This window comes from Antechinus flavipes, chromosome 1 (assembly GCF_016432865.1).
Source record: "Antechinus flavipes isolate AdamAnt ecotype Samford, QLD, Australia chromosome 1, AdamAnt_v2, whole genome shotgun sequence".
In the NCBI taxonomy this organism is placed as follows: domain Eukaryota; kingdom Metazoa; phylum Chordata; class Mammalia; order Dasyuromorphia; family Dasyuridae; genus Antechinus; species Antechinus flavipes.
In genome coordinates, this window is record NC_067398.1 from 263,648,264 (window position 1) to 263,661,055 (window position 12,792).

At 34.6% G+C, this 12,792-nt stretch overlaps 1 protein-coding gene across 1 annotated transcript in view; it reads left to right on the plus strand.

The window, feature by feature from the left end:
• The window catches only part of DNAH3 (dynein axonemal heavy chain 3), a 211,538-nt gene extending 199,559 nt beyond the window's left edge, over window positions 1-11,979 (plus strand). Inside the window, exons 59-62 of the mRNA XM_052001473.1 lie at window positions 952-1,094; window positions 2,459-2,663; window positions 3,235-3,372; window positions 5,619-11,979. Of these exons, the coding sequence (XP_051857433.1) occupies window positions 952-1,094; window positions 2,459-2,663; window positions 3,235-3,372; window positions 5,619-5,972 (840 nt within the window). The 3' untranslated portion in view covers window positions 5,973-11,979. The remainder of the gene's footprint in view (window positions 1-951; window positions 1,095-2,458; window positions 2,664-3,234; window positions 3,373-5,618) is intronic.
• The last annotated feature ends 813 nt before the right edge of the window (window positions 11,980-12,792 follow it).

The window sequence follows — 12,792 nt, forward strand, 5'->3', positions numbered from 1 at the left end:
CAACACTGAAGAGGAAAGATCAGATTTCCTGCTTTAATAGGATTGTTCTAATACAAAAATGACTGTACTTATCCTCTAGACTTAATTGTCTCCCAGCAGACAATACCTATCAGTGACCTTTTTCTGTTTGCTAGAAGGGATAATGCAAAAAAAAAAATTAGTGGGGGAAGAGGGGAAGTGAGGTAGTAGGTAAATAGAGTCACTAAGTGAGAAGGATTTATAAACTGTTAAATAAGGTGAGGAACATCACCAAGAAATGCCTCTGCAGAAGTCTAGCACTAGAGTCCCTGGGGAGCCCATGGGTGGGAAAAAATGGTATTTGTGGTCCATGGGATCACAAAGAGTCAGATTCAACTTAATAACTCAACAACAATTTCCAAAGATTTCTTTGGAAAAATGAGAAATTTCTTAATGATCAATGCTAATTTCACCTTACTAACCTCCTTGGTTAAAGAGCAAGTTTGTATTTAGATCATAGACTTAAATATCAGGGTCAGATTTATAAATCTAACTGCCTGTCATGAACCAAAAGGTTATGATTCTCCTACATATGTAGAGTTAATGTAGATAGAATTCACAGCAAGAATAGAGGGGGAAGCCATATGATAATTGGTTTGTATTTTACTGGGGCGGAGTTGTTTTTTTTTTTTTTTTTTTTTTTTAAGGTAATTGGGGTTAAGTGACTTGCCCAGGTCATACAGCTAGGAAGTGTTAAAGTGTCTGAGGCTGGATTTGAACTCAAGTTCTCCTGATTCCAGGACTGGTGCTCTATCCACTGCACCATCTTGCTGTCCCAACTGGTTTATATTTTATACCCTGCTGATGGGTTTCCAGAGAAATTCTATGAAAGCACATTTAAAAGAACTATTTATTACATGCTAATTCTTCTGAGAAAGTTACCACTCAGAAAGCTTATTTCATATTTGCTTCTCTACCAATTTGTAATTTAAGGAAGTGGTTGAAGAGTTGGCTAAGGACATCCTATCCAAACTTCCTAGTGACTATGACTTAGAAATGGTCATGAACATGTACCCTGTGGTCTATGAAGAGTCCATGAACACTGTCTTGAGGCAAGAGCTCATTCGATTTAACAGGTAGGACTGGCCTTTTTCTCTGTGGTCATAACTGCTGATTTAGACTGTCCTCTATAAGTTGATGGTGGGATGGCTCAGTGGACAGAGTATGGGGCTTGACATCAGGAAGAGCTGAGTTAAAATCCAGCCTTGGACATTTACCAATTGTGTTATCTGAGCAAGTCACTCATCTTCTATTTGCCTTAATCCCCTGGAAAAGGAAATGGCAAACCACTACAGTATCTTTGCCAAGAAAAAATGGTATTTGTGGTCCATGGGATCACAAAGAGTCAGATTCAACTTAATAACTCAACAACAATTTTAAGTTGTAGGAAAAAAAATGATGGCCTGATAGAGAGGGTATTTCTTCATTTAGTAATTCTCTATACCAATCAAATCAAAGATCCAGATCAGAACTTAATAGGACCTTCAGATTAGAGAGAAACTATTTCAGGGGACACTGGACATTTGCCTTTTAAAAAGTGAAATGATGGAGCAGCAACTATTTTGCCTGATGGCCTTCCATTGGAAACCACTGTCTAACTTGCTTGGCAATAAGCCTTTGGGTGGCTCACCCAGCTAATGTAGTTCCATAAGTTTATTTTGCATCAGCATGATACTTTACACAAGTCATTTCTGATGGAGCATAGTCTAGTAGATATAATAAAGAAATAAAACTCTATATAGCTTTCAATCACTTCCCTCAACTTCTGGTGGAATCAGGTTAAAGTAAACACCAAGAGTATCCTCGGAGACTGTGTATGAAAGGAAGGGAAAAACAAGTTCCATCCAACTTTCTCAGTGATAGTAGTTGGACAGGAGTATAATGGAGTGATAGTGAGTGGTAGGGCAGCAACATAAAGGATTAATTTCGGGCATGGAAGGCTCAATTCATTATTTTGCTTGTTAGTTTTTAACCACAGGGTACCAGTATTTCTTCCTAGCCCAACATCACTTTCCCTTTCAGGGCCCTAATTTGCTTTATCCCACTGATGATTCTAGCTTTGAAATACTAAGAAACTAAACATATGAGTCAAGGTTCCATAAGACCTTGGAGACAATAGACTTTTGCTGTTGATTAAGGCTTTTGCATTTTCAGCTTTTTTCCAGTCAAGCTTAGATCCAGGGGATGGATCTTACTTAGGACAAAGAGATACTTGTTGTCTGGGCTCCCTTGAAGTAGAAAATTTTTCTGTAGATTCCAGCAAACCTCCCTGGAGAATAGTAATTTAATTTCTCTCAGTCAAATTCTAGTCACCTCATCTAGTCTGTTTATTATTGTGACAATAAAAAAGGAAAGTATCTGCCTTAATACACTTGGGATGGGAGGAAGAAATGATCCCTGTATAGAAGTATTATTTGAGCTTGGCTTCTGTCTCCCACAGACTGACATCAGTGATTCGGAGCAGTCTGATCAACCTGGGTAGAGCCATCAAAGGCCAAGTCCTAATGTCTTCCGAGCTAGAAAATGTCTTCAACAGTATGCTAGTGGGAAAAGTGCCAGGCATGTGGGCAGCAAAGTCGTACCCATCTCTGAAGCCCTTAGGTGGTTATGTTTCTGATCTCCTGGCACGTCTAAGCTTCTTCGAGGTAACAGATCCAGTCTACCATTACATCTAATAGTTTTGTTTGGGCAGGAGACAACAGTGAGAGAGTAGATGAATAGACTGGGGGTTGGCAACCATACAACCAACAATATGGTGCCAATGCCTACTCTTTACAGGTCATCTTTCTTTCATGAGTTGGGAAGAGAGGGAGAATGAAGTTAAGGATAAAGAGAGATTGTTTATAAAGAAACAGAAGGCAAGACAAGATAGTAGGACAAATCCATATGACAAAGATATAATTTGAATTATTGTCCAAAGAAATGTCATCAATAATACCAATACAGAATGGACGGTGGAATGATGAAATGATTGGTGGATTTGTTAAGAAAAGACTTTGTAGAGGAGGTGACTCCAGAAAAGCTAAGCTCTGCTATTTCCAAGCTTTAAAAGGCAATTTTTTTTTTTAAAGAATAGAAACAGTAAGTTGTGAGGGGGAGGAGAATATTAAGAGTCTCATTTTTACCAATATAAGCAAGCTTCTCTCTGATCCAGACCATTTCCCTCTTGTACAAGTGTCTGTGGTTTGATTTTACTTTGTTCCTTTGCTTCCTCAGGAGTGGATTAAAAATGGACCCCCAAACGTGTTCTGGATTTCAGGATTCTATTTCACACAGTCCTTTTTAACAGGTGTTTCCCAGAATTTTGCTAGGAAATACACCATTCCCATTGACCACATTGGATTTCAATTTGAGGTAAGAGTGGCTTCAGGTTGTTTAGTTCAAGGACCCATCATGAAAACAAAAATAACTGATGATCCTAGGATCTCCTCTTGTTCCATCTCTTTCACTTTCCTGAGCTAAAGAGATGGATAATTTAATAACTTTTTTCTTGAAAAGTGGCTCAGATTGCTATTCCCATTGGCATCTGTTTCCATGATTCTAACTACATTTCCATTCTGTCACCCCCATACTAAGTGAAAGCAGTAGTTTGGCTGTGCGTTCTAATGATGCCTTTACAATCTGGTAGGGTCCTTCATCCTGAAGAATGTTACTATTTAGCTTTGCATCTGAATATAATATGAATATGAATAGGTATGTGTATGGCATAGGGATTAGAGAGAGAGCAGATTTGGAGCCAGAGAAGCCTGGGTTCTTGACCCAGAAGTGATCATTTAACTTTCCATCACACCAAACAATTCTCTTAAGACTTTAAACTTCAGAGCAGGTACAAATCTGGATTGACAGTGACAATTTTCCTCCCTAGCAGCAGATGAAGAGTTCAGATTTGTAATTTTACAAGCATAGAGATTTCTTAGTATGAAAACTCCCTCCCCTGAAGCAAATCAGCAATTTGTCTACTATCTACATTCTTAAAAAGAGTTGTCTGACTTGTATTAATTGACACAAAGTGAAACCAGCAGAACCGGGAGAACATTTGTACACAACAACAGCAATATTATATGATGATCAACTACGAATGACTTGACCCTTCTCAGCATATAAGGATCCACAGTTCCAAAGGACTCATGTTGGAAAATAACATCTATGTCCAGAGAAAGAACTGATAGACTCTGAATGCAGATTGAAGCATATTATTTTCACTTTATCTTGTTTTTTTTGTTTGTTTGTTTGTTTTCCTTTTGGTCTGTATCTTTTTTCACAACTGTGATTAATATGGAAACTTGTTTTATGTAATTGTACATAATCTATATGAAATTGCTTACCATTTAAGGAAAAGGAGAGGCGAGGGAGAAAAATTTGAAACTCAAAATGCAAAAATGAATGCTGGGAAAAAAATATTAAATAAAAAAAGAATCTGGGCTTCCCAGGTAATTGGGGAGGTCTACTACTATACTTGTATGGGATCCTCTTGAGTCTAAGGGATGTCATTATAGCCAGGAAAACTCAGCATATATATAGAAAGGTAGTTTTCTGGGTTCCTGAGAAGTTATTCGTTTATTTACAGATATTTACATGCTTGCAGTGTGAAAGGGCCTTGTTAAGTATTCAGGGAAAGAAACAAAGTTTAAATGTTTAAAAGATTTTGCCTTCGTGGAGATTATAGTCTAATAGGGAGAAAAGACACAAAGAGATGACAGGATGGATGTATTATAAAACAAAGTCCTGGGTAAAGTCCGATGGGGCAGGCTGTTAGGGATGGGTTCATGTAGGAGTTGAGCTTTAAAGAATATGTAGGAATTCATTAGGCAGGAAGGGAGAGGCAGGATAAATTCGAATAGAAAACAAGATGAGTAAATGCATAGAGGTAGGAGAGTGATAGATATGTTGAAAGTGATTAATGGTAGCAAGAATAGTTCATTCACTTTGAATAGAATGGAGTGTACATGGGGAGGAGCCACATAAGATAAGGCTAAAATAGCTGGGCAGTGCCTAAATGGCAGAGTTCTTTCAATGTCAAACACAGAAGGTTGAACTTTATTTTGTGAATGATTGTAAGCCATTTAAATTTTTTAAGCAGAAGAGTGATATGATCAGATTCTGTATGTGAAGAGATTATTCTGGGGCAGCTAGGTGGTGCAGTGGATAGAGTACCAGTATAAAGTCAGGAGGACCTAAGATCAAATCTGGCCTCAAACACTTAACCCTTCTTAGCTATGTGACCTTGGGCAAGTTACTTAACTCTCCAAATGCCTCAGCCAAAAAAAAAAAAAAAAAGGAAGAAGAAAAAGAAGTGATTATTCTGGTAGATGACAGATGGATTGGTTGAAGTTAGGAAATAGGGAATAATAACTCAGGCAAGTGCCATTGAGGACCTATTTTAATAGTGATGGGCCTGGGAGTAAAGGAAGGGCTGTCAGGATATTGTAGTCATAGAATTGATGGGAATTGGTCACTGATAGATGTAGGAGGTGATAAAATGCTAAATAACTCTAAGCTATTTTCATGTACTTGAATGCAATGCTTTATGTGTCCCAGAGGATAAATGCTTAAAAAAAAAAAATAAATAAATAACCAAAAACTGTTGTACATTCTTCCAGGTGACCTCACAGGAATCAACTGTAGAAGAGAAGCCAGAAGATGGGGCTTTTGTCAAAGGCCTTTTCTTGGAAGGAGCTCGGTGGGACAGGATTACAATGGAAATCGGAGAGTCTTTCCCTAAAATTCTTTATGATCCTCTCCCCATCATTTGGCTCAAACCAGGAGAAAGTTCCACATTCCTGCATCATAACATTTATCAGTGTCCTGTCTACAAAACAAGTGCCCGGAGAGGCACTCTATCCACTACTGGCCACTCAACCAACTATGTCCTTTCCATTGAGCTCCCTACAATGATGCCCCAGCAGCACTGGATAAACCGTGGCGTGGCATCACTGTGCCAGCTGGATGATTAAAAAGATATCTCCTATTTACTCTCTAGTATATACTTAACTTTCCTTAGGCCAGTGACTATAATTTTATAAATGTAGAAATTATAGGGTCATAGTAACTGGTAGGAGACTTCAGAGGTCCCATAGTCCATTTTACAGATCAGAAAACTGAGTCTCAGGGAGCCTATAACTTATCAAATTAATTAAGAGTTGCTTAAGTTACAAGAGTTTGAGTGACTTATTCAATGGCACACAGTCAATATATATCAGATGTAAGACTTGAGAATTGGTGGTCTTCTAGAGTCTGAGAATGCTAGATTTTGCTTCTCTTGGGATACTAATATGTTAATCACTTTTTTGGTATATTTTTTGCTGTTTCTATACTTTATGTTCTACTCATTTCTCTGCTGTTCTACAGTTCTGCTCAGAGAGAGTTAGGAAAGAAAACAAAGCAATCAGTCGGGGCAGTGTTTTAATAGAATTTTCTTACACTTAGTTTTTACCTCCTCTTTATGTTGATATATCTGCTATAAAGCCTGGGTATTTTGTTAGGTGACACAAAACCATGCTTGATAACAAGTGTTCTTTCTTAAGTGACTTTTCATTCTAATTGAATGCATATGGAAAATCAGTTCATGGGAAAATCATTTTCTTTAAGGAAAATAATTTGAATGTATCTACAAACCCCAGGATTCTTCTAAGACATGTAAAATTAGCAGGATTGATAAGGTGTAAAAAAAAAAAAAAAAATTAAGTTCTTTTAAAGGCCAATAAAGAAATAGTTCTCTACTTTTTTGAGAACTGTTTAATAGCTGATTTAAAAAAAATTTAACATTTCTCATGTCCAAGGACAAGATTCTTTAAGACTATGTTGCCTAGAATACAAGGTGAGATTCTTTTTTAAGAAAATGAAACTTTAAAAATAAAACTTGCTTTATGTTGGTAGATGTTTTGAATAAAGGCAAAACCAATCCAAAGTAAGAAAAAATAAGAAGAAATTTTTGAAAATTTAAATATTTGTTTTCAGTTCCAAATTTTCTGAGAAGGCAAGAAAAACAATTTCCATTACACATGTGAAGTCATGCTAAATATATTTTCACATTGTTGAAGTTTTTATTTCTCAAAGATGACCATGGGAAGTAATGCCTTGATGTGAAAGTGAATTGGATTTAAGTGAAAGTAGGCTGTGCAAAATCACCAGCCTCACTTTCTCTTCCAGAACCATTGTAAGGGAGGGGGGAAGGGGCAAGATATACATCAGGAGTACTAGAGATGGTGTTGGATGCAGTGGGAAATTTTGGCTTTTAGCTATGTTGTCCATATTCTCTCCCCCAAAACAATGAAAATAAAAGGGGAAAAAAGCCCCATGGTTAATCTGCACTCAAGTTAATCAGTTCTTTCTGAAGGTAGATAATATCTTTCATCTAAGTTGGGTCTTTCACAGTTGATTACCATTACAATATTGCTGCTCTTGTGTAAAAATAGTTCTAGTTCTGCTCCCTTCACTTTCCATTAACTCAGGTAAATCTTTCCAGCTTCTTCCCATTCCCCATTTGAATGGATATCCCTTCAATTTCCAACTCTTTGCTGCTACAAAAAGAACCACTGTAAATATTGTTGTACATATAGATGGACCCTTTTCCTTTTTCTTTGATCTTTATGGGTAAAGACCTAATAAAAGTGCATTGCTGGGTCAATAGTTTCATAAGCCATTTGTGCTATAAAATACATAGTTCGAAATTGTTTTCCAGAATGGTTGGACCAGTTCACAGCTTCAACAACAATGTGCTAGTTTACCTACTTTTCCACCTTCACCCTGTCACTCCACCCTCTCTATCATGTTAGTCAATCTGTTGGTTGTGAGTTGGTTCCATAGAGTTGTTTTAATGGGTATTTCTCGATTTTTAGTGATTTAAAGCATTTCTTCATATAATTATTGATAGCTTTGATGTACTCTTCTGAAACTTATTCAAATCCTTTCACCATTTAGCAATTGGAAAGTGATTCTGATTTTTATAAATTTGGCTCAGTGGTAAGTTATTGAGAAATGGGAACTTCATCAAAGAAACTTGCTGTAAATTATTTCTCCCCAGTTTCCAACCTTTACTTTAATTTTGGCTGTATTGATTTTTTTATTTTAATTTTTTGTGTAAAATCTTTGTAATGTAATCAAAGTGATCAATTTCATTTCCTGTGATCCTCTCTATTTCTTGTTTGGTCATGAATATTTCCCTTATTCATAGATCTGACAAATAATTTTTTCTATGCTTCCTTAATTTACTTTTGATATTTTTTTTAAAAAGCTTTTTATTTAAAAAAAAAACTTTTATTTTTAAAACATATGCATAGTTTTCAACATTCACCCTTGCAAAACCTTGTATTCCAAATTTTTTTCTCCTTCCTTCCACCCCATCCCTTAGATGGCAAGTAATCCATTATATATTAAACATGTGCAATTTATATATATATATATTTCCACAATTATGCTACACAAGAAAATCAGATCAAAAAGGAAAAATATGAGAAAGAAAACTTTTGCAAGCAATCAATAAAAAAATGAAAATACTTTTATGAGCCATTTAATCGCTATAGTCCTCTCTCTGGGTGCAGATGGCTCTCTCCATCACAAGACCATTAGAACTGGCTTGAATCACCTTGCTGTTGAAAAAAAGCTATGTCCTCCTCAGAACTGATCATTGCATAATATTATTGCTGTGTACAATGTTCTCTTGGTTCTGCTCACTTCACTCAGTATCAGTTCATATAAGTTTCTTTCTGAAATCATCTTGCACATTGTTTCTTACAGAACAATAATATTCCATAACATTCATATATCATAACTTATTCAGTCATTCCCCAACTGAAGGACATCTACTCAGTTTCCATTTTCTTGATACTACATAAAGGGCTACTACAAACATTTTTGCACATGTGGGTCCTTTTCTCTTTTTTATGATCTCTTTGAAATAAAGGCCCAGTAGAGACACTGCTGGACCAAAGGGTATGCACAGTTTGATATTGTTCTCCAGAATGGTTGAATCAGTTCACAACCCCACCTATAATGTATTAATGTCCCAGTCTGACCATATCCCCTCCAACATTCGTCATTATTTTTTCCTGTCATCTTCACCAATTTGAGAGGAGTGTAGTGATATCTCAGAATTGTATTAATTTGCATTTCTCTGATCAATAGTGATTTAGAGCATTTTTTCATATGACTAGAAATTGTTTTAATTTCATCATCTGAAAATTATCTGTTTAAATCTTTTGACCATTTATATGATATCATTCTTTATGTCTAAATCATTTACCCATTTGGAGCTTATCTTGGTATATGATATTAGATGCTGGTCTGTGCCTAGTTTCTGCCACTCTGATTTTTGGTTTTCCCAGTAATTTTTTGTCAAACAGTGAATTCTTGCCCTAATAGCTTGTATCTTTGAGTTTTTCAAACACTAAGCTACTGTGGTCATTTACCTCTCTATATTTTATGCCTCAGTTATCTCACTGATCTACTGTTCATTTCTTATTTAGAACCAGATTGTTTTCATGATGATGATGATGATGATGATGATGATGATTGTAGTACAGTTTGAAATACGGTGCTGCTAGGTCACTATTCTTTGCTTTTTTTTTTTTTCCTCCATTGAGTCTCTTAAAATTCTTGACCATTTTTGTTCTTTCAATTGAGCTTTGTTATCATTTGTTCTACTCCTATAAAATAATTCTTTGGTAATTTTGATATGGCACTGAATAAATTAACTAAGGTAAGTTGTCATTTTTATTATATTTTTATTGGCTTGCTCTTTTTATGAACAATCAATATTTCTCCAGTTATTTAGATCTCTCTTTGTATGAAGTATTCTTTAATTGTATTCATATAGTTTCTCTGTGTGTCCCAGAAAGTAGATTCTCAAGTACCACTGTCTCCAGTTATTTTAAATAACAATTTCCTATCTTTTCCTATTAGGTTTTTGTTGGTAATATTTAGAAATGTTGATGAAGTATGTGGGTTTATTTTCTATCCTGAAACTTCGCTAATTTTTTTTTGATTAATATTTTAGTTAATTATCTAAGGTTCTCTAACTATACTATAATATCATCTGCAAAAAAAGATGGTTTCTTATTCTTAATTCCTTCAATTTATTTTTCTTGTCTTTTGGCTAAAGCTAGTATATTTTGTGCAATATTAAACAATAGTGGTGATAATGGACATCTTTGCTTCACCCTGGATCTTACTGGGAAGACTTAGTTTATATCCATTACCAACAATTCTTGTTTAAAAAAATTAGAACTTATTGTTTTAAGAAAAGCTCTGCTTATTTCCATGCTTCCTATTGTCTTTAAGATGACTGTTGCATTTTGTCAAAAAATAATTTCTTTGTCTATCAGTATAATCGTATTTTTGTTGTTTTTCGTTATTAATATGGCCAATTATCCTTAGTTTTCCTCATATTGAACCAGCCCTGCATTCCTGGTATAAATTCAACCTGAACACAGTATGTGATTTTTGTTCTGTATTACCATAGTCTCCATAGTTTTGCTCTCTCTGACTTAGATATAAAATACCATATTTATGTCATAGAAGGATTTTAGAAGGATTCCTTATTTTTTTCAAATAGTTTCTATAGATTGTTCTTTAAATGTTTGGTAGAATTTGCTTGTAAATTCATCTGGCCTTAGGAAATTTTTTTTTCTTGCAAGTTCACATATGTCTCATTCAGTTTCTAAGATAGAGTTATTTAAGTATTCTGTGTAAACTAGGGCAATTTATGTTTTTGTAAATATTCATTCCATTTAGATGGTCAATTTTATTGTCATATAATTGGGCAAAGTAGTTGCTTATAATTAATTTAATTTACATTTTTCATTTTTAACACTGGTAATTTGATTCTTTTTAATCAACTTAATTAATGACCTGTTTCTTAAAGCCAGCTTCTAGTTTTATTAGTTCTTTTTTTCCCCCAACTTTATTAGCCTCTCTTTTGATTTTCAGGATTTCCATTTTGGTGTTAATTGGGAATTTTAAATTTGTCTTTTTTTAGTTTTTTACTTGCATGCCCAATTCATTTATCTGTTTTTTTTTTTATTGATCTAAGCATTTAGATCAAATCAGCTTTCCCCCAAAGTACTGCTTTTGGCTGAATCCCACAAATGTAGATATATTCTCTCCATCAAATTATTGTTTCTATGATTTGTTCTTTGAGTCATTCGTTCTTAAGGATTGGATTATTTCTTTGGCAATTAATTTTTAATCTATGATCCAAAGGACCTTTATGGAATAAATTTTATTGCATGGTCCAAAAAGGTTACATTTAATATTTCTGCTTTTATTATTAGGTTTTAATGCTTTAACACAAGTTTTTTAAAGGTGCCTTGAACAGTTGAGAAAGACAGACTACTTTCTATTCCCATTTAACATTTTCCAGAGGTCTATCATATTTTTTCTAAAATTCTGTTTTTAATTTTTTTAAGTTAATATATCTAGTTCTGAGAAAGGCTCCATACTAATGTTGTTTTACTATTTTCTCCTGTTATTTATATAACTTTTTTTTCAAGAACTTGGATGCTATGAAATTTGGTGTCCACGTTTAGTACCAATATTAAGTTATTGTCTTTGCGCCTTTGAACAAGATGTAATTTCCCTGCTTATTCCTTTTAATTAGGTCTATTGCTTTTGCTTTTGTCTGAAATAATTTTCATGCCTGCAATTTTTATTTTTATTTCAGCTGAAAGATGGTAGATTGTGCTCCACCCTCTTATTTTAACTCTGTTTTTCCCATTTCAAGTGTGTCTTGTAAAAAAAAAAATTGTTGGATTTTGCTTTCTAAACTATTCTGCTTTATGCTTATGTGTGTTTATTTCATTCACATTTAGTTGATAGCTATTTGTATTTTCCTCCATCCTATTCTCTTCGATCAATTTTTAAAAACATTGTTCCTGTTTCAAATGTCTATTTTGCTTCTAACCACTGTCTGTCTCCCCTTAATATATTTCTCTTTTCATCCTCTCCTTTTCTTAGCTCCTTTTTCTCCTACTTTCCTTCTGGGTAAGAGCAATCTCTATATTTAACTTGACTACTGACCATTTTTATTTATTTATTTTATTTATTTAACCATTTGACCATTTTTAAGGAATTCTTTTCTTCAAGGAGGATTTTTTTTTTTTTTTTTTTTTTACCATTTGGTCAATCCCATTTTCAAGAAGTTATTTTCTTCAGTATTTTTTTTTAATACCTTAGACTAAGCTATTTTTTTCATTAATTTTTTCTTGCATTACTCTCATTTCTTTGCCTAATTATTCCTCTACCTCTATTCTCAGGGAAAAAAAAAAAAAAAAAAAAAAACTTTCTCTGCCTCTTCTGGGAATTCTTGTTGGGCATGTCCCGATAAGCATTTTTTTTCCTTTGAGGTATTGCTTGTAGATGTTTTCAAGTCATGGCTGTCTTTGTTTTGTGTGCTGAGTTTCTCTCATTGTAGTTGCTTATTATTGTCAGATTCTTTTTTTTTCTGTTTGCTTTTTCCTCCTTTATATTAACTTATGTTTATTTCTGGGGGGTGGAGGAGGTAGGGAGGAGAGAAGAGTCATTCCTGAACTTCAGGCTTTTATGTCCTATTGTTTTCACAGCTAGATTTGGAGGGAGTCTGTAAATTTTGGATATTTCTAAGGCAATGAACTCTGGGAAGAAATATGGTCACTGTCCTCTTGGTCTGTGTTCTGGTCCACAAATAGGCAGGGACCCTGTTTGAACTGGTAATGGGCAGTAGAATTGCCAAATGGCACTTAATTCAGTACTCAGTTCTAGCACAGGGGTTTCCTGTAATTTTTCTAATCAGTGTTGTTT